At 37.3% G+C, this 21120-nt stretch overlaps 1 protein-coding gene across 1 annotated transcript in view; it reads left to right on the top strand.

The window, feature by feature from the left end:
* The window catches only part of LOC128661719 (transient receptor potential cation channel subfamily V member 6), a 286517-nt gene extending 269478 nt beyond the window's left edge, over positions 1-17039 (top strand). Inside the window, exons 20-22 of the mRNA XM_053715942.1 lie at positions 612-675; positions 13641-13765; positions 16252-17039. Of these exons, the coding sequence (XP_053571917.1) occupies positions 612-675; positions 13641-13765; positions 16252-16256 (194 nt within the window). The 3' untranslated portion in view covers positions 16257-17039. The remainder of the gene's footprint in view (positions 1-611; positions 676-13640; positions 13766-16251) is intronic.
* The last annotated feature ends 4081 nt before the right edge of the window (positions 17040-21120 follow it).

Genomic DNA, 21120 nt, shown 5'->3' with positions numbered 1-21120 from the left:
CCCTGGAAAAATATGAAGACCAGTCCTATTTTACATTGAGTTGGTAGAATGCACATGCCCCATTTTTCTCAAAAGGGATTACTGCGATGCTCCTTTCTCAGTAATTTTTTTTTCAGAATTAAATTATATTACTTTGCATTAAATACAAATGCCAGATTGATGTTATTTAGGCACCCTACAACCCAATTGCATCTATTAATAACCCCTTTAAATTGCAGCCCACCAGGAAATCTCCTGGTATCCCGGTAGGCCAATCCGGCTCTCACCAGAGCTCTAAGGATGTGGTAATCATTCTAGCGTAAATCGAGATTACACTCAGGTGTTCGCATTACTTTCAACTTGTAATACGAGTTCTACACCCAATGCATGCAAACACCCCTGATAAACCACTTTTCGCTCACGTGGAACTGTATCTGGCCCTGAATGAACATTACATTCTAAACAAAACTTATAAATAATGGTACAATATAGAATAGAAGATATTAATGGAGACTTTGCAGAACAAACCAATAAAGACCACACCCCAAAAAGCTTACAATCTAAAAGTATGCGCACCTGCAGATTCACAGTAGTAACCAATCTGACTAAGTTATTGTGCATTTCTTCAACAGTTCTCCAAACGTCACTTGCTTGGGAGGATGTGGACACGCAGCCAATGAGCACAGTCACAAGCATGTGAGTATATATTCCTCAATGACACAGTATAATTATGCACAATAAGCCTCAAACTTTAACAGGAAATGGAAGGGATGCCTTTAAAGTACATTAAACACCTACTGATTTTGCATCCTATACTGAAAGGCCAAAAAGCTAATTCTGTAACCTAAAAATCACTAAAATCAAACAATTTGTATCATGTTGGGACCAAGCTTACTGAGCACAATGTTATCTATATGGCACATGAAGTAGCTCTGTTTAGCTGTGAAAAGCTAATAAAAATAACTGAGATAAGAGGCAGCCTGCATGGGCTTAGAAACAGGCAGATACTTAGAGGTTATAAAGTTAATATAACAATGTTGGTTGTGCAAAGCTGGGCAATGGGTAGTAAAGGAGTTATCTATCTTTTCTAAACAACAAAAATCAAGTAGACCGTACCTTTAATAAAAATGAAAACTTGCTTTTCCTTATTCTTGTGATTCTGCTCCCTGCTGTACTTTATACATTCACCATCTAAATCCTCTCAGCTCTCTCTTTGGTCTGTGTAGTGTCTGCTTGGCTATGAGAAAAGGTGTGATGAAGAAAATGACCTTGAATAATGGGTAAATTAAGACAACTCAGACTTTTTTATACAGAGTCTGCCTGATGAAGTGTGATGATGCAGTGTCCTGAATGCTGACTACTGTATCCCCTATTAGTTAGTTAGCAATTAAATGCTTCACTTGTGCTATCTACAAATGCATTGGCTAACATGTACTACCATATTTCTCCCCTTCATAAAATGTGATCCAGTTTAGGTAAATTGTCATTATAAGATAAAAATAGATCCTCTTAAAGGGACAGTCTAAGCAAAATTAAACTTTCATCAATTAAGATAAGGCATGCAATTTTAAACAACTTTCCAATTTAATTTTATCATCAAATTTGCTTTGTTCTCTTGGTATTCTTTGGTGAAAGCTAAACCTAGGTTGGCTCATATGCTAATTTCTAAGCCCTTGAAGGCCGCCTCTTATCTCAGTGTATTTTGACAGTTTTTCACAGCTAGACAGCGTTAGTTCATGTGTTATGTAAAACTGGAGAATGGGTTATAAAGGGATTATCTATCTTTTTAAACAATAAAAATTCTGAATTAGACTGTCCCTTTAATGATTAACCATTTCATTGGCTTCTGGATTAGCTAACAGAGCGTTTTTACCCAAACTGAAAAACCTCTGGACACCGTAGTTACAGCTTCTTGTAGTTCAAGAAAGGTTTAACATTAACCAAAGTAAATCAATGCATTGTTTCTTTAAGTTCTATGCATTATCTGGTTGAATGGACATTGTTCTGAAAAATTCTCTCTCTCTTTACTGTATTCTCAATCCATTTTACCTGGTGGTGTGCCAGATTACGAGTGGAGTGCAATATTGCACGTAAATGTGCGCTGGTAGCTCACGTTCGCATTGTCGCAAGCCAAGCAGTCATGAGAGTGTGCTTCCATATGCTCCAATGGGAGCCTTGTTTTCATGCCTACAGCCACGGCAAACAACCTAGCGCAGCACAGGGGGCAATTCACGCAGGTTTGGCCAGCAATAAATAAATATATAAATGTATATGCTTGTATACATATATATTTATAGAAAAAACACAGTCCTCCATTGACCTCCATGTAAAGTTGCTTTTTTTTCTAACACCCCACATCCTCTCACTTTAACTGCTTTGTGCAGTTTTTAAAAAAAGCAAACATGCTCATATTTATATTTAATTTTAATGTACTGTCCTCTTTATTTTTAGAGCATTTGGGGCAACTTTTATTTTTACCCAGAGGTCTGACCTCTGATTAATTGCGCTTAGCGCAAAGTGAAGCCGTGAGCTTGCGGTAGCATTAACCAGCACTTGTAATGGCTGGTTACTTAACGTGACAAGGATGTTGGTGGGTACACTTCAAAGCCTTTCTCATCTACAGAAAAGCCTTTCACCCCTTTAGATTAGCAGTTTACAGCAATAGTTGCATGCATTCGTTTTTTCTTTTATTCTATTAAAGGTCTGTTCATATATTTTTTGTTTTGTTTTGTTTTATTTTGCATCTGCTCTAATCTAAATGCACAGCTCCACTAAATTGTGTACTGATTTACCTGTTCTTTTTCATTTAAAATCAGATTTAATGAGGTTATCAAAGGTAACATAATGACCAAAAGAATAATAAATTAAACAATTTGGATATTCTTAAAAGTACTGTTAAAACATAATCTTCTGTGTTATACTGCAGCTTTTCAAGTAGTATTGCTCTTATACAATGAAACCCAACATTTTCTTTCAATTTAAAAAAAAAAAACTTTCAAATTTACTTCTGTTATTTAATGTCCTTAATTCTCTTGAGATCCCTTGTTGAAGAAGCAGCACTACTGGGAGACAACTGAACACATCAGGTGAGCCAATGACAAGAGGTATATATGTGCAGTCACCAATCATCAGTGTCATTCCTGAGCCTACTTTGGTGTGTTTTTCAACAAACAATTTCAAGAGAATGGAGCAAATTTGATAATTGAAGTAAATTGGAAGTTGAATCATGAAAGTAAAATGTTTACTTTACTGTCCCTTTAACAGATTTTATCAACAAACCTTTTCTAATTAAACCCTGAATCTATTTATCAGTTTCCATTTTTTTTTCTGGCCCTGAGCATATCATGTCAAATAATTGGTCAAATCACCATTACATTTGACCTCTGAATCTCGCTAAATTTTATTTAGATGCAAAAGTTGTAAAGTGTATAAGTGTAATTTTTTTTTCATAATAGCTAAACACTGCGTATGAGTAATTTCCATTTATTTTGTTTTATTTACAAGTTTTAAACTGCATTTAGACTACAGATAACCTTTTACTTACATGAAACACATTTGATTAATGCAATTATAAACAACATTCCAATTTATTTTATCAATTTTTGTCTTCATTCTCTTTGTATCCTTTGTTGAAAAGCAGGGATGTAAGCTCAGAATTGTGCCGGTATCTGCACACCATGGGCGCGATTACATATATGAAGCAGGCTTCAGCGCAAGCGCTGCAACCCGCGCCGCCCGTAATTTCACCTTGCACATCGGGGTATTACATATACCCCGCCGGCAGCTCATAAAGTGCCGTAAGTCGGATAAACTAGCGATGTCCAGAAATGAGCGTAAATACAAATTTCTGGAGTCGCCAGTGACTTACGGCACTTTAGAAACTGCCGGCGCCTAAGAAAAGTAAAGAAAATAACAAATCTCCCGTAAAAGTCTAAAACGCCTCCGAAAAATAAGCCCGACACGTAAAAAACCCTATATCCGCTATCCCCCCTGTCACTACTAATAATAAATGTATTAACCCCTAGACCGACAACCCACCACAACGCAATAAGCCTAATTAAACTATTAACCCCTATATCCGCCATCAAACCCACACCACAAGTAATAACTAAATTATTAACCCCTAAATTCGCCAACCCCAACATCGCAAACTACCTATTAAAACTATTAACCCCTAACCCACCATTAACCCACAATGCAATAAACTTATTAAAGTATTAACCCCTAAACCACCAAAGCCCACAATGCAATAAACCTATTAAAGTATTAAACCCTAAACCCCCAAAGCCCACAACATAATAAACCTATTAAAGTATTAACCCCTAAACCGCCAAAGCCCACAACGCAATAAACCTAACCTCTAACCCCCCCTAACCTAACACCCCTAACCTAACACCCCCTAAATGAACCCAAATTACCTAATTTACAAAATACTAAAGTTACTATTAAATTTAAAAAAAAACTAACACTACTTTAAAAATACAAATGAACTAAGTATAACTTAAAGGGACAGTTTAATCTAAATTCTGGAGTAGACTGTCCCTTTAAGCTACAATTACAGAAAATAAAAAAGAAAATTTCCAAATTTTAAAAAATTATACCTAATCCCTATGAAAATAAAAAGCCCCCCCAAAATAAAAACACCCCCTACTCTAATAAACTACCAGTAGCCCTTAAAAGGGCTTTTTGCAGGGCATTGCCCCAAGATAATCAGCTCTTTTACAAGAAAATACACAAAGCCCCCCCAACAGTAAAACCCATCTACCAAACCCCCCAAAATAAAATAGCCTAACACTAAAAACCCTAAACTACCCATTGCCCTGAAAAGGGCATTTGTTGGGCATTGCCCTTAAAAGGGCATTCAGCTCTTTTACTGCCCACCCTATCTAAATAAAATAAAACCCCCCAAAAAACCCTTAAAAACCCTAAGTCCAAGCCCCAGGTTGCTACTCACCGTTCCTGAAGTCCGGCGGAGAAGGTCCTGTTCCAGGCGGTGAAGTCTTCTTCCAAGCGGCGACCTTTTCTTTCTTCTTCCTGGAACATCCTTCGCGGAGCGGAGCTGAAGCCTGAAGACAGCGGAGCTGAAGACCGGCAACCACAGAGCCATAGAGCGTGGAGGATCCTCTTCGTACGATCTTCGTCGCACACTGGATAGAGAATTCAAGGGATGCGATTAAAAATGGCGTGCCTTGAATTCCTATTGGCTGATTTGATTCTTCAAATTCAAATTAGCCAATAGGATGAAAGCCAATAGGATGAAAGCTACTGAAATTCTATTGGCTATTCAAATCAGCCGATAGAATATTAGTAGCTCTCGTCCTATTGGCTGATATGAACAGCCAATAGGATATGAGTAGCTTTCATACTATTGGCTGATTTGAATTTGAAGAATCAAATCAGCCAATAGGAATTCAAGGGACGCCATTTTTAATCGCGTCTCTTAGATTCTCTATCCAGTGTGCGGCGAAGATTGTACGAAGAGGATCCTCCACGCTCCATGGCTCTGCGGTCACCGGTCTTCAGTTCCAGGGTCACCGGTCTTCAGCTCCGCGGTCTTCAGTCTTCAGCTCCGCTCCGCGAAGGATGTTCCAGGAAGAAGAAAAAAGAGGTCGCTGCTTGGAAGAAGACTTCACCGCTTGGAACAGGACCTTCTCCGCCGGACTTCAGGAACGGTGAGTAGCAACCTGGGGCTTAGACTTAGGGTTTTTTAAGGGTTTTTTGTTTTTTTTAATGTTATTTAGATAGGGTGGGCAGTAAAAGAGCTGAATGCCCTTTTAAGGGCAATGTCCAACAAATGCCCTTTTCAGGGCAATGGGTAGTTTAGGGTTTTTAGTGTTAGGTTATTTTATTTGGGGTGGTTTGGTGGGTGGGGGGTTTTACTGTTAGGGGGGCTTTGTGTATTTTCTTGTAAAAGAGCAGATTATCTTGGGGCAATGCCCTGCAAAAAGCCATTTTAAGGGCTACTGGTAGTTTATTATAGTAGGGGGGGGGGTTATTTTGGGGGACTTTTTTATTTTCATAGGGATTAGGTATAATTTTTTTAAATTTGGTAATTTTCTTTTTTATTTTCTGTAATCTTAGATTTTTTTATTTTCTGTAATTGTATCTTAAAGGGACAGTCTACTCCAGAATTTTGATTAGACTGTCCTTTTAATTTATACTTAATTTATTTGTATTTTTAAAGTAGTGTTAGGTTTTTTTAATTTAATAGTAACTTTAGTATTTTGTAAATTAGGTAATTTGGGTTAATTTAGGGGGTGTTAGATTAGGGATTAGGTTAGGGGGGTTAGGTGTTAGGGGTTAAGTTAGGGGTTAGGTTTATTGCGTTGTGGGCTTTGGCTGCTTAGGGGTTAATAGTTTTAATTGGTTTATTGCGTTGTGGGTTAATGGCGGATTAGGGGTTAATAGTTTTAATGGGTTTATTTTGTTGTGGGTTAATGGCGCATTAGGGGTTAATAGTTTTAATAGGTAGTTTGCGATGTTGGGGTTGGCGGATTTAGGGGTTAATAATTTAGTTATTACTTGCAGTGTGGGTTTGATGGCGGATATAGGGCTTAATACACTTTATTAGTTATTGCAGTGGGGGATTGCGGCTGACAGGTAGATAGACATTGCGCATGCTTTAGGTGTTAGTTTATTTTTGCAGACATTTTCGGGAGTTACGGTGCTCCCATACTCAGCGCAAGGCTTGCTACGGCTGCCTTTTATGGCGAGGTAAAAATGGAGTAAGATTTCTCCATTTTCGCCACGTAAGTCTTTGTGCTGGATATTGGATACCGATTTACGATGCTGTCCCATGTTAGCCTATGGGAGTAAAAATTGGGGGCGATGGGTGAAATATACGTGCCGCATTTATATGTGGCGCTGCATATAGGATACCAAAACCGCGCAAAAAACGGCGTCAACGGCTTTTGCGGGCGATGCCGCATATGTAAAAGGGCCCCATATGGCAGCAGTTTAACAAAAATGTCATACATTTACAAGAGCACTAGATAGCACCATTTCCTGACATATAGTACTAAAGGTATAAGCACATTACCTACCTAGGTATCTCGTCAACGAAAAATACCAGGAGAATGAAGCAAATTTGATAACAGAAGTGAGTTGGATACTTTTTTTAAATTGTATTCTCTGTTTAAGTCACAATATAAAATGTGTTTTGTGTCCCTTTAAATACACTTGTCAGGCTTCAGCTGCATGTTATAAAGATATATGTGGGTTTATTAATCTGTAATGCACATACATCTAGAGATAAGTGTTTAATAAACCATAAAGGCTGCCATGTTGGTCCGATTACTTTTTTTCAATAAACAAACAAACTTCTTGACAAAGCTAAACATTTCCTTACATAGCATTTGTAATATAACAAGACAGTAAGATAGGATAGGGGCCGATTTATCACGGCCCGAATGGGGCCGTATACCCCTGTTTCCGTGCTAGCCTTCAGGCTCACCGGAAACAGGAGTTAAGAAGCAGCGGTCTTAAGACCGCTACTCCTTATTAACTCGTACGCCTCCTCTGAGGCGGCGGACATCAATCTGCCTGATCGAATGCGATTGGGTTGATTGACACCCCCTGCTAGCGGCCAAATTGATTGGCCGCGAATCTGCAGGGGGTGGCATTGCACAAGCAGTTTATCAATGTCTGGAGGACATGATTCGCTACAGCGGATTGTGTCCGCCAGACACTTGATAAATCGGCCCCATAGTATAGCGTGTTCATTGCAAGAGAACATAATAATTTAATATATCATCTTATTATAAATTAAATCACTTGGCAAGAGGTCTCTATCAATCAGGGATATTTACTTGGTAAATCCAAGTGTTTAACAAACAAGTTTCTGTCATCAATTACTAAAAACCGGATGCTAAACTCATCCTTTCTGCGCTAAAGTATATCGCTAAAATCAGCGCCTCTGGCCGCCCATGGCACATTGCTTTCTTCAATGAGGTGACATTTCCACCTCTAAACCTATAACCGTGCGTGTCAACTGACATCCTAGTACGGCGTCTAGAGGTGGAAACGTCACATCATTGGTAAAGGAGCAATGTGCCGTGGGCGGCCGGAGGCGCTGATTTTAGCAATATACTTTAGCACAGAAAGGGTGAGTTTAGCACCCGGTTTTTAGTAATTGATGACAGAAACTTGTTTGTAAATTGGATAGTTGTTTCAAATGATTTCAATGTGTAATAGAAAATAATGTAATGCACTATCCGTTTGCTTGTCTTTCCTGTAATTAAGAAAACAGTTTCATTTTCCCACTGTCCCAGACTGGCTGGGTTAGGATTATGAAACCTGATCTGTATCAGTCTACACAGGAATTGCCTGATTAATTGCTTAATTTATGATACATATATAATATGCATACAGAAAACATGATTTTTTAATTTCCCTTAATGATAGAGACCTCTTGCCAAGTGATTTCATTTATAATAAGATGATATATTAAATGATTATGTACACAGCACAGCAAGGGTGAGTTTAGCTCCAGTTTTTTTAGTAATTGATGACAGAAACTAGAGTTTATTTTTAGCGATGGTAAATCCTAGCTTTTGTTAAAGTGATGGTAAATCCAAGGGTTTAACTAATTTGCTTCATTCTCTTGGTTAAAAAGCATATCTAGGTTGGCTCAGAAGCAGTACTGCACTACTGGGAACTAGAACATATAAGCCTCTTGCCATTGGCTCACCAACGTGTTCAGCTAGCTCCCAGTAGTGCATTGCTGCTCCCTCAACAAAGGATACCAAGAGAATTAAGCACATTTTATAACAGTAAATTGGAGAGTTGCTTACAATTTTATATTCTATCTGTATAATAAAAAATAAAAAAAACTATTGGGGTTCATGTCCCTTTAAGTTCATATGAACATTCTGCGTTATATCATGGCTTTCAAAGGCCTATTAGCATTTAGCTAAAATATCGCAGTATTATTTACATTTTTAATGTCAATAAAAAATAATACTTTAAAGGAAACAGGGTTAGTATTGTTTTCAGATCAAGTGAGATGAAGGGGCCGATTTATCATCGGTCTGTCCGACATGATCCGCTCAGCATACGCTGTCGGCATTTATCATTGCACAAGCAGTTCTTGTTAACTGCTTGTGCAATGCCACCCCTGCAGATTCACAGCCAATCGGCCGCTAGCAGGGGTTGTGAATCAGCCCGATCATATAGGATCGGGCAGATTGATGTTCGCAGCCTCAGAGCAGACGGACCAGTTATGGAGCAGGGGTCTTAAGACTGCTGCTTAATAACTGCTGTTTCCGGTGAGCCTGAAGGCTCGCGCTGAAACAGGGGCATCAAGCTCCATTTGCACTATAAGACTCAGATTTGCACTATAACAATTTAGTATATAAATGTATGTAGAGCTTTTTTCCAGTGCTTTCTCGCTATAATGATTGCTTTAAATGTTCAAGTTAAATCAATTGAAACAATTATGATCATCAGTAAAATTAGATTTAAGACATTGTGATAAAGGAAGTTAGAAGATCTGAGACAGCTAACTCAATATTGTTTCATCCATTCAGAATATTTATTTAAATAGATCTGGTTTATGTATGGTTTCATGGGCCAGACCGATCCAATTAAATAACTGTATAATATTAAAGGGACAGGAAATCCAAAAATTTTCTTTCATGATTCAGATAGAAAATACAATTTTTAAACAGTTTCCAGTATACTTCTATTATCAAATTAGCTTCGTTGTCATTATATTCTTTGTTAAAGTGATAACTCGATAGGTAGCGTGCACATGCTTGAAGCACTACATAACAGGAAATAGTGCTGCCATCTAGTGTTCTTGCTAATGTATAACATTGTTGAAAAACTGATGCTATTTAGTGCTGCAGACACGTGCACACTCCTGAGCTTACCTTCCTGCTTTTCAACACTGGATAACATGAAAACTAATACAATTTGATAATAGAAGTAAATTAGAAAGTTGTTTAAAATTATATGTTCTATTTGAATCATGAAAGAGTATTTTTGGGTTTTATGTCCCTTTAATACAAACTTTACAGGCTGATATGATTTCTAGAAATTAGTTTATTCACATTAGAGAGAGCCTAGTTCATTTTTCCAGTCTATTATGAGAATTATTTTTTGCTTGAAAGTCACAATGATGAAATAGTAGTTAGTAATATGGTCTAAATGAGCTTAGAAGGAATCCACCACCAACGGTAACTGGACAATGTGGAACATAGCTTTTTGCTAACCATTGCCCAGAATTCTTGCTTGGGAATCCTAGCTCCTCCGGAGAATCATTTGAGGGACAGAGATCCTGTGAAATCACCCAGGATATGAGATGCAGATTGATAACTAGATCATGAAGATTGGCTTCTGAATCACAGCAAATAAAGGGAAACATAAGTTCCCTGTGTTGGCAAATCTGGGAAAAAAGTAGCTATCACCTTTGCTTCTTTTTCTAGAGAGGCAACTGAAACATTTCTGGATTTTTAGTCAAACTAGATACAAAGAGGTCTGCAAAAGACCACATGTGTCTCCAACTAACTAAACAGATGTATTTTCAAGTGTTAAGAACCAAATGGCTAACTTGATGGATTCAAATTGAGTTTCACAGAACTTTTGCCAGCAAAAGATCCTGCTAGATGTTCTAAAACAACTTATATGAAATCTCTTCTCCATATTACTCCATCTGTTATGCAAGGGTCCTCTAAATAAAATGCTCACATCAGACTCAATGATAAGGTTTGTAGTTCTCCTGCTACTTGCATCAGTGTGTAAGATGAACCTTTGGTAAGATTGTAAATTTTAAATTTTAAAGGGCATTGGAATGAAGAGGAACTTGGAAAATGGCTCGAATCAAGGATGATAATATACCCATGACCCAGAGCAAATTTTCCAAAGGAAATAAACATTTTATCCCTCCTCATTTCTGCAGTGCAACCAGCACACGCACATAAAGTATAGACATCCACCACAGTGCTATTAAAAATTCAAAACATTGTTAGCACTCACTGAAATAAAAAAAACTAAACATTTTTATCTTATTCACAAAATAAACAATACGTTTTTGTAGCAATCAATTATTGCTTCTTCAGACAAACAGAATATAAGCAAAACAGATCCATATAATCCCTCATGAAAAGAAGTGCAACCGATAACAAAGTAATAAGATAAAAATAAAATACCTGTACCGAACAACAAAGGTGGTTTTGGAGTTAGTGAGGCCTTAGGAAAAGCCTCAGTGCAAGGCCTTATTTAGGTTTGATTTTTGGTTCCTAATAAGGGCGAGGTTATGAGGGGATCGGTGATTACTGTTCCCGCTTGCATGCTAACTCTGTTAGACTTCTGCTCTTTGTGCACGCCGGTTATTGCACGTATTACAAGTTGAAAGTAAAATTTTGACGCTTGCGCGCTAACCTGGCTCACAAAGAGCAGAAGTTAGAATATCGCAACCACGTTAACGTACTCCCCCATAGACTTCAATGGAAAGAGTATTGTGGAAAAATACCTAAAACCCATACTCGCGCGCTAACCCTTATCGCCCTAAGCCCCCTACTCTAATAACCCCTAAATCGATACATAACCCATCGCAAAGTCTATAGGCTTCTACTTCTGTGATCCACCACGTTCAGCTACTGTATAAATAAATATAATGTACATGCCGGTAGCAGTGCAGTATAAAAACAAACAAATCTCACGGTTTCCTGGTAGGCCAATTCGTCCCTACCTCGTTAAATGAGGAAAATGTTGTCTAGATAAATAATATCTATGGGGAGTGATATGAATTATATGATGAGACCAGAAAATGATAGTTTGTGCGAAACAATAGTAAAGTACAGAATTTAAATTTACCTGCTAAGACTCCTAGGCCCCTATTTATTAAAGGTCTTGCGGACCTGATCCAACAGTGCGGATCAGGTCCGCATGACCTTGCTAAATGCGAAGAGCAATACGCTCTCTGCATTTAACATTGCACCAGCAGCTCACAAGAGCTGCTGGTGCAATGCCGCCCCCTGCTGACTCGCGACCAATCGGCCGCCAGCAGGGAGGTGTCAATCAACGCGATCGTACTCGATCGGGTTGATTTCCGGCGATTCCTGTCCGCATGCTCAGAGCAGGCGGACAGGGTTATGGAGCAGCAGTCTTTAGACCGCTGCTTCATAACTTGTGTTTCTGGCGAGTCTGAAGACTCGCCAGAAACACGGCCCTTCAAGCTCTGTACGGAGCTTGATAAATATGGGCCTTAGTGGAGGTTTTTATTTGGTTCTGAATTGCTAAGGTTTTTCTTTAAATTGGAAGAAAGTTGTTTGCAGTAATTAATGTGAGGGGCATTAGTTGAAATGGGGCCTATTGTTGGAGGGGTTACGAGCAGGAATGCGGCCCCTAATTATATACTATTTAAAGGGTATAATACAGTTATTGTAATTTGTAATTATTGGTACTGTAGTTTATCATTAGTTTGAGGTGTAATGGCTTTTTTAGCAAGCTGTTATTGTGTACTTGGTACATGCTTTGAACATTTTTTGGAGAGGATCGTCTTAAAGGGACAGTAAACACCTTGAGATTTTAATATAAAATGTTTAGTTATGCATAGTAAAACAACTTTGCAATATACTCCAGCCTCAAGGTTACAACACCACATAGAACAATATCTGGGACTACAGCCCTAACAATCATTTGCTGCCAAATCAGTACTGACCATGTCTTCAATCAATTTTCTGCTGTTTGTTTCTACTGAGCATGTAAATAAGCAGCTTTAACAAGCAAAAAAAAAAAACCACCTACTGGATATTAAAATATAGGCTTGCTTAATTTCATAAAGTTTCATAAAAGTTTTTTGGGTTTTTTTTGCTGCAGACTTAGCTAATCCTTTTAATACATTGGGCTTCATTTATCTTAGGTTGGGCAAATAATGTCCCTGGACCTTACTGTGAGCGGACAGCATACACTGTCTGCATTTAACATTGCACAATACTTTTACTATGCTGCCTACTGCTTGCTGGAGACCAATCGGACACTAGCAGGGGCTGTCAATCATCCCTATCAAATTGAATCGGGATGATTTCAAACTGACACCTTTTAGGTGGCATGCAGGTAAAGCAGCAGTGGTCGTAAGACTATTGATACTTAACTATCACTTTAGGTGAGTCTGAAACACCAGAGCCATTTTTTGCAGGGTTTAAAAAATTGACTGAGTTAAAGGGATGGTAAAGTCAAAACTAAACATTCATTGTTCAGATAGGTCATGCAATTTTAAACAACTTTCCACTTTACTTCTATTATCTAATTTGCTTTGTATTCTCAATATCCTTTGTTAAAGAGCATACCTAGGTAGGCTCAGGAGCAGAAATGCACTGCTGGGAAATAGCTGCTGATTAGCGGCAGCCCATATATACACTACCTATTGTTATTGGCTTCTTTGATGTGTTCAGCTAGCATCCAGTAGTGAATTTCTGCTCCTTCAACAAAGGATACCAAGAGAATGAAGCAAATGTGATGATAGAAGTACATTGGAAAGTTATTTAAAATGCTATGCTGTGTCTGAATCATAAAAGATTAGGGCTTATTTGGGGTTTTGAAATAGTATTGTAACTAAAACTAAATATTTTTCATAATTTTTCAAGTATGCAAATAATTACCAACTCAACTTCTATAATGTTCATTGCAATATATGTTCTTCTATCCTCAAACTTTAGGGAAAACAATCCAAGGACTGGCCGAATGACATTTACTGCAACACAAGAACAATATAGTGAGCCCACATCTCATGTTACAGTGGATATTATTGGCAGAACCAGAGAACAATCTTCAGCCAAAGACGGTAAAAAAGTGTTTTCATTAATAGATCTGCATCATTGACCTTTAATCACCTTAATGATGTACTATGTCACTGCTCGGAATTATTTTTTATTTTTTTTTTTTTAATAAATTCAGACATCTTTCAAAAAAGGAAAGTCCTATTTTCACACATTCACTTACCCTCCACTTTCACTCCCCAAACCAAGAACCTATTCATTAGTCCACTTCATAGCCCAATTTAATCGAAATACTGAAAGGTGTATAATACATTTTAAGAACTTATCTCTATTAGTAAAAAATAGAAAAGCTTCGGAAATCCTCAACGTTTCGATGACCACCAATGATTTCTCTAAATTAAAACATATTTGCCCCCTCAAACTCCAAGCGTCACACTTAAAATACCAAGGGGTGGTGTTGTCTCCACATTTTCCATGCTTATTCAATCTCAACTACAAGCCATTCAATCAATTCATCAATCCTTTCTGACATGGAAAGATAAACCCCTTTCATGGTGGAGAAGAATTCAAACCATTAAAATGAATGTCCTACCAAAAATGTTATACATACTTCACGCAATGCCAATTGCATTCCCTAAACACTTCATTCAACAGCTGCAAAATTCCAATAACACATTTATATGGGGTAAGACCCTACCCAGAATTAACAAAGCCACAATGTATAGGTCCCTACAAAATGGAGGACTAGGATTACCCAGCATTCCCCTATACTACCACTCAATTGTCGTACAAAAGATACTCAATTGGCACTGCAGAGGAGAATCCAAAGTTGGGATAACGTTAGACTCCCAAATACTTAGAACCCCTGCTCCAGGCCCCCTCTTCTGGCTCCCCATAGCTAGACGAACACCTCCTTGCTCATCCTTTCCTCTGTAGGCACATCTTTAAAACATGGGACTGCCTACTCAAAGCGAATCCAACCCTATCTACACCCACATCACCCCTTTCCCCGGTTTTCCCAAATATAAAATTAATGGGTGGATATGAAGCACCAAAAAGGGACTACATTGTCCAAGAACTACTCGATTCGGTACCCATTGCTAACTTATTGGACCAAGGCAAACTGAAGCCAAGGGCAGATCTTCATCTCTTGTTGGAGATGCTGTAACACAAGGTAATATGCTGCATATGTGGTGGCACTATAACAAATTAGCTTCCTTCTGGCATAACGTAAATTAACACTTGCCACTCCGGTGCAAAATTATAGCAATAGTTATAAGAATAGGTCTCATAGCCCTATAATGGAAATCAACACCACTACCTACACTAGAGAAGTAGCTTAAAAAAACTGAGGAAATGCTATCCCTCAAGGAATATGGCTACTGTAAAAGAAACAAGACCTCGTTCTTTGCAGAGATCAAATTCTACTGGGAATCTTTATCTCAGCCTACCCAAATACAACATGCAAACAACCACATAGACATTCCACAACTAGACTTCTCCCACCTATATACTTAGTAAACTCCATACCAATTAGTCTGAATTCCCCCTAACACACACTTGACATCCCACCTGTCCTGGAACTACAGAATTACAACTCTAATACGAATATCCATTTGCAATTCCATCTGCGGACCAACCCCTCCCATCCTTTAACACCCCCTTATGTTTCCTTATCCCCAATTCCGGCCTTCCTCTCCCTCCTCCTCATTATTGGCTCCTTTTGCTCATAATGTGTATTCTATGATAAGTTAAAATTTGGAAAATGTACGTATATTACTAAGAGGAATTACAGGATGGAGCCTTTAATCAGTCAGGATCCCTCGAGCGATTACTTTCACTTGGATTAACCACCACAACCAAGTAACTTACCACAGTTGGATCCTCCTATTGGACTGAATCACAAAATTTCTGTGAAGTACCTTATCAACCCTGATGTTATAAGACTTTATACCATTCTACTTTAACCTAATTTCCCTAACAGGTTCCCCCCAACCATAAATATGCAATACTATGTATCATCCTATATGACATTTGTAAGACATGTCGTACACACTGTACTTTTGTATTATGTTTAAAACAATAAAAACAATTGTTAAAAAAAAAAATAGAAAAGCTGGACATGCACAGCTAATAGGATAGTGGAATATACATCATGTTGCATAAAATGGTTGAGCTATTGTTTTTCCTTTAATACACTGTAATTAGGTTGTCATTGATATTGTTGGATTATTAGTGTGACAGTCAGGGTGTTTCTTTGCTATGAGTCATGTTTGTATTACAAGGTTTTTGATTTTGCATTAGCTTTATGAGTCAATGGATGATTTAATGGTACCAGCATACACTTACTGGTATAATATGTTGAAGGATTAATCTTTCATAGTTCCGTCAGAGGATGTCATTTTCAATTTACTGCTATTATTAAATTTATTGTTGAAAAGCATATCTAGGTATGCTCAAGAGCATTACGGCTAGACAGATATAGCAGTCTAGCACATTCACCTACTTCCAAGAATGCAACTAGTTTAAGCTGTTTGTATTTTTGTTTCAGATTGAAGAGGACTTCAAGAAGACAAAAAAACAGGACATAAATAAATATTGGCATCTAAATGTGTTGAATGTGCTGTGGAAGTGCATTTCAAAATATCAAATGGAGTTTACAGAGCTTTCCCTTCATGATATCAGTTTTCTCCACATCATTGTGCTGAAGGCACAACATCTCGCACAGGTCTTGCAACTGGCATCATATTATAGGGAACATATTTAAAATCAATGTAACTTCGATAGTGAACTTGGAAATAATTGTGATATTGCTCAGAAAGTCCAAACATTGCACACAGTGCACTGAAATATCCAAAGTGGACCAAATATGTAATGTTTACTTGCAAAAATAATGCGCTTATTTGCTACTTTAATATGTTTGTATGATTGTATGATATCTGGGTTAAATGTTTATTGTACAGATATTTTAAAATATATTTCTTATTAATCACTGTATGACCTGGTTTACTACCTCAATGGCGCCAGAATAATGGAATTTGAGTCAAAATGGCAATGCAAAAAATGCCTGTTACAATGTCATTGGCAGCCAGAGACCTTTTGCTTCATGTTGTGTTCCGTTATGAAGTCACTATTTTGTCTCAGGTGTCATTTTGATAGCACCATTTTCCATTTTGTTTTTTACCTTTGGATAATAGGTTTCATATCTCTAATTTCTTTATTGGGAAGACTGTTATTGTGAAAGTTATTTATCATAAATTAAGACTAACTTTGCTACATATTGTCAAAGGGCTATATTTCTGATATTTTTACCTAAATAAAAAATAACTTTTTTTCATATCTCTATAAGGTGGACTGTTTTTGTTAATATAATATGAAATAACTTTCATAATACTTGTGCATTTTAAAACGTTACAATAACATATCCATTATTATTGTTTATTTCATGAAATTTAATTCTGAAAATAGTGAGGTGTGATGACCAGGGTTAACCAACCCTGCGCTAGTCACTTGTTTGGAACATAAAGGGTTAACAGACCCTTTCTACTGTCACTAATCTGTCACAGTCCAGCCACTCCATGCAAGCCTGTGACTTAGTTCAGTGGGTGCAAGGATTAACAACACTCTCTAGCCTGTCATAGACTTAGAAAAAATGCCTAAATTCCCCTTTTACTGCTACTAAACTAAAACTATCTCTAACCTGCCACCACTTACAATTTTATTTATGTGAAATCCTAAGGAAAAACCCAGACTAAAAACTTAACTCCCAGAATACAATTTAGCAAAAAATATCCTAAAATCACAGTACTAATACTACCTGTCTCTTTCAGTAACGTGGTTCAAATATTAGACAAAGGCAAAAGCTTAATAAGTGAATGTGTATTATGCGAAAAATGATGCACAGTGCATTATTAATAAAAAGATGTTAACACATAGAATTATACACAAGCAAACAGTTTTAAAATTAAAAGTAGAAATAACAGAAAACCTTATTCTTTACTAGCTTTTAGTTGTCTGTGCCAGGGAGATGGCAGGAAAAGTTGTCCACTCACTCTGTAGTATACACCCTCCCATGAAGAATGAACACTTGAAAATGTTAAAACACAAAATTTTATACCTCTTTCCATGATATCAGATTGCTTGAGCCAACCTTCTTGCAGAGGGGGCTAGGAAAATATCCACCCCTCTCTTTTACGACCGGTCATAAAGCTCAGCACCTTTGGCTGAAATCATAGAACACTTTACAACTTCTGATAGGCATATTCAGCAAGTTCACCTATATAAGCAACTTCCCAGGGACATCCTGAGAAAAACGGCTAGATTACGAGTTTTGCGTTAGAGGCTGTGCGGTGCTAACGAGCAGTTTATGCTCAGCGCTCACTTACAGACAGTTATGGTATTACCGGTTTTTACAAACTAGACAAGAAGTGAGCGTTGAGCAAAATTTTGCTCATTACCACACTCCAATACCAGCGCTGCTTACGTTAGCGGTGAGCTGGTGTAACGTGCTCATGCACGATTTCCCCATAGGAATCAACGGGGAGAGCCGGCTGAAAAAAAGTCTAACACCTGCAAAAAAACAGTGTAAAACTCTCTAACGCAGCCCCATTGATTCCTATGGGGAAATAAAATTTACGTTTACACCTAACACCCTAACATGAACCCCGAGTCTAAACACCCCTAATCTTACACTTATTAACCCCTAATCTGCCGCCCCCTGACATCGCCGACACCTACATTATATTATTAACCCCTAATCTGCCGCTCCGGACACAGCCGCCACCTACATTATAGTTATAAACCCCTAATCTGCTGCCCCCAACATCACCGACACCTACCTAATATTTATTAACCCCTAATCTGCCGCCCCCAATGTCGCCGCCACCTACCTACACTTATTAACCACTAATCTGCCGCCCCCAAAGTCGCCGCCACTATACTAAATGTATTAACCCCTAAACCTAAGTCTAACCCTAACCCTAACACCCCCTAACTTAAATATAATTTAAAATAATCTAAATAAAATTACCATTATTACCTAAATAATTCCTATTTAAAACTAAATACTTACCTGTAAAATAAACCCTAAGATAGCTACAATATTACTAATAGTTACATTGTAGCTAGCTTAGGGTTTATTTTTATTTTACAGGCAAGTTTGTATTTATTTTAACTAGGTAGAATAGTTACTAAATAGTTATTAACTATTTAATAAACTACCTAGCTAAAATAAATACAAATTGACCTGTAAAATAAAACCTAACCTAAGTTACACTAACACCTAACACTAAAATATAATTAAATTAATTCCCTAAATTAAATACAATTAAATACAATTAAATAAAATTAGCTAAATTACAAAAAAAACACACTAAATTACAGAACATAATAAACAAATTACAAGATTTTTAAAATAATTACACCTAATCTAATCCCCCTAACAAAATAAAAAAGCCCCCCCCAAATAAAAAAAAGCCCTACCCTACACTAAATTACAAACAACCCTTAAAAGGGCCTTTTGCGGGGCATTGCCCCAAAGTAATCAGCTCTTTTACCTGGATGACATCACTTAAAGGTACCTTCATTCTGTGTTAGCCATCGGATGAAGAGGATGCTTGGGTTGACTGTTCCTTTAAGACCCAGTCAATGGGCATTTCACTGCACAGACTACATTGTTTACTGTCTTCTATTATCATATTGGCATATTCTATTCTTTTGCAAACTGTATCAAATAATTTATCTACAAATAACTCCTAGACTGTATTGGCAAATTTATTAGAAAAAAAATCTTTATAAAGGATTTTAATATTCATAAAAAGCAAGCAAGAAAAGATCTAACAATCAAATTATTTAATGCCGGAGCAGGACACAGGCTGTACTACAAATTCAGATTAATATACAAAAATAACTATATACCACAGTTCCACCAAACTACCTTAAATCTCATATAAAATAAAATATGCATTGGGTATTACTAAAGCCTTAAAGGGTTTATTTTCTTTCTTAAGACACAGTGGCCCCTAGTTATCAAGCCGTCAACCTCAAATACGCTGGAATTCCGCAGCGTATTTGTGGCGAGGCTGATTCGCCTTAGTTATCAAGCCCTGCTGCCCGGCAAAAGTAGAATATAGTGACGTAAACTTCGATCCGCTGGACTCAGTCCGACACAGATCGATTCTTACGTCACTCCAGATGTTCCGAACGCAAGTTCGGCACAATCTGACTACTTTTGCTAGTTATCAAATGGCTAGCAGGCTAGTTTAAACTTGATCTTTGTGTTCTTTGGTGTTATTTTGAGGCTGATGGTGCATGGTGGCCTGTTAACAGCATTTGTGTTGATATATAACAGACCAGGTTATTTGTTCCACTCATTAAAAAGGCACAGAAATCTAAATATTTTTTGTGTGGCACAGTCAGCTATTTATATGTGTGTATACAGCACATTTATATATATATATATATATATATATATATATATATATATATATATATATATATATATATATATATATATATATATATATATATAAAATTATATAATTATACCTGTGTATATATATATATATATATATATATATATAACATACATTGTATGTGTATATATATTAAATGTGTGTGTATATATATATTTTGCTTTTAAATCTTAGCTGAGAGCTTGTAAGTGAGTGCTGGGTTTTCTCTGTGTGTTGTATTAATTTGTTTTGTAATTTTCCCTATGGTTCTTGCACCCAGACCTGTCTGGGGTTAACTGCTTGTGGCTCTGGGGACAGCACAGCTTCCTGTGAGTGCCAGTGGCACCCAGGGCTGAGCATGTTGCAGGGTCATAGGATGTGTACCCGGTCCGGTATGAGAGTGCAGTTCCCTTCCGTGTTTTGTTTTTTAATATATATATATATATATATATATATATATATATATATATATATATATATATATATATATATATATATATATATGTATGTATATATTATATATATATATATATATGTATATATTATATATATATGTACAGACAGTATGTATATATATATATATATATATATATATATATATATAAAACTATTTTACATAACTGATCCGTGAACCCCCATTTGAATAACACAGGAGCCGCCACTGCCCTATTCTACATTAAAAAGTTAACAGCTCTATTACCTTACCAGCCCTTAAAAGGGCCTTTTGTGGGGCATGCCCCAAAGAAATCAGCTCTTTTGCCTGTAAAAAAAAATTACAACCCCCCCCAACATTAAAACCCACCACCCACACACCCCTACTCTAACCCAAACCCCCCTTAAATTAACCTAACACTACCCCCCTGAAGATCATCCTACCTTTAGCCGTCTTCAGCCAGCCGACCACAGATGGAACAGAAGAGGACATCCGCAGCGGCCGAAAGTCATCATCCAAGGGGTGCTGAAGAAGT

Source organism: Bombina bombina, chromosome 5, assembly GCF_027579735.1.
Source record: "Bombina bombina isolate aBomBom1 chromosome 5, aBomBom1.pri, whole genome shotgun sequence".
Lineage (NCBI taxonomy): Eukaryota > Metazoa > Chordata > Amphibia > Anura > Bombinatoridae > Bombina > Bombina bombina.
This window is presented reverse-complemented; position numbering and strand designations above follow the sequence as displayed.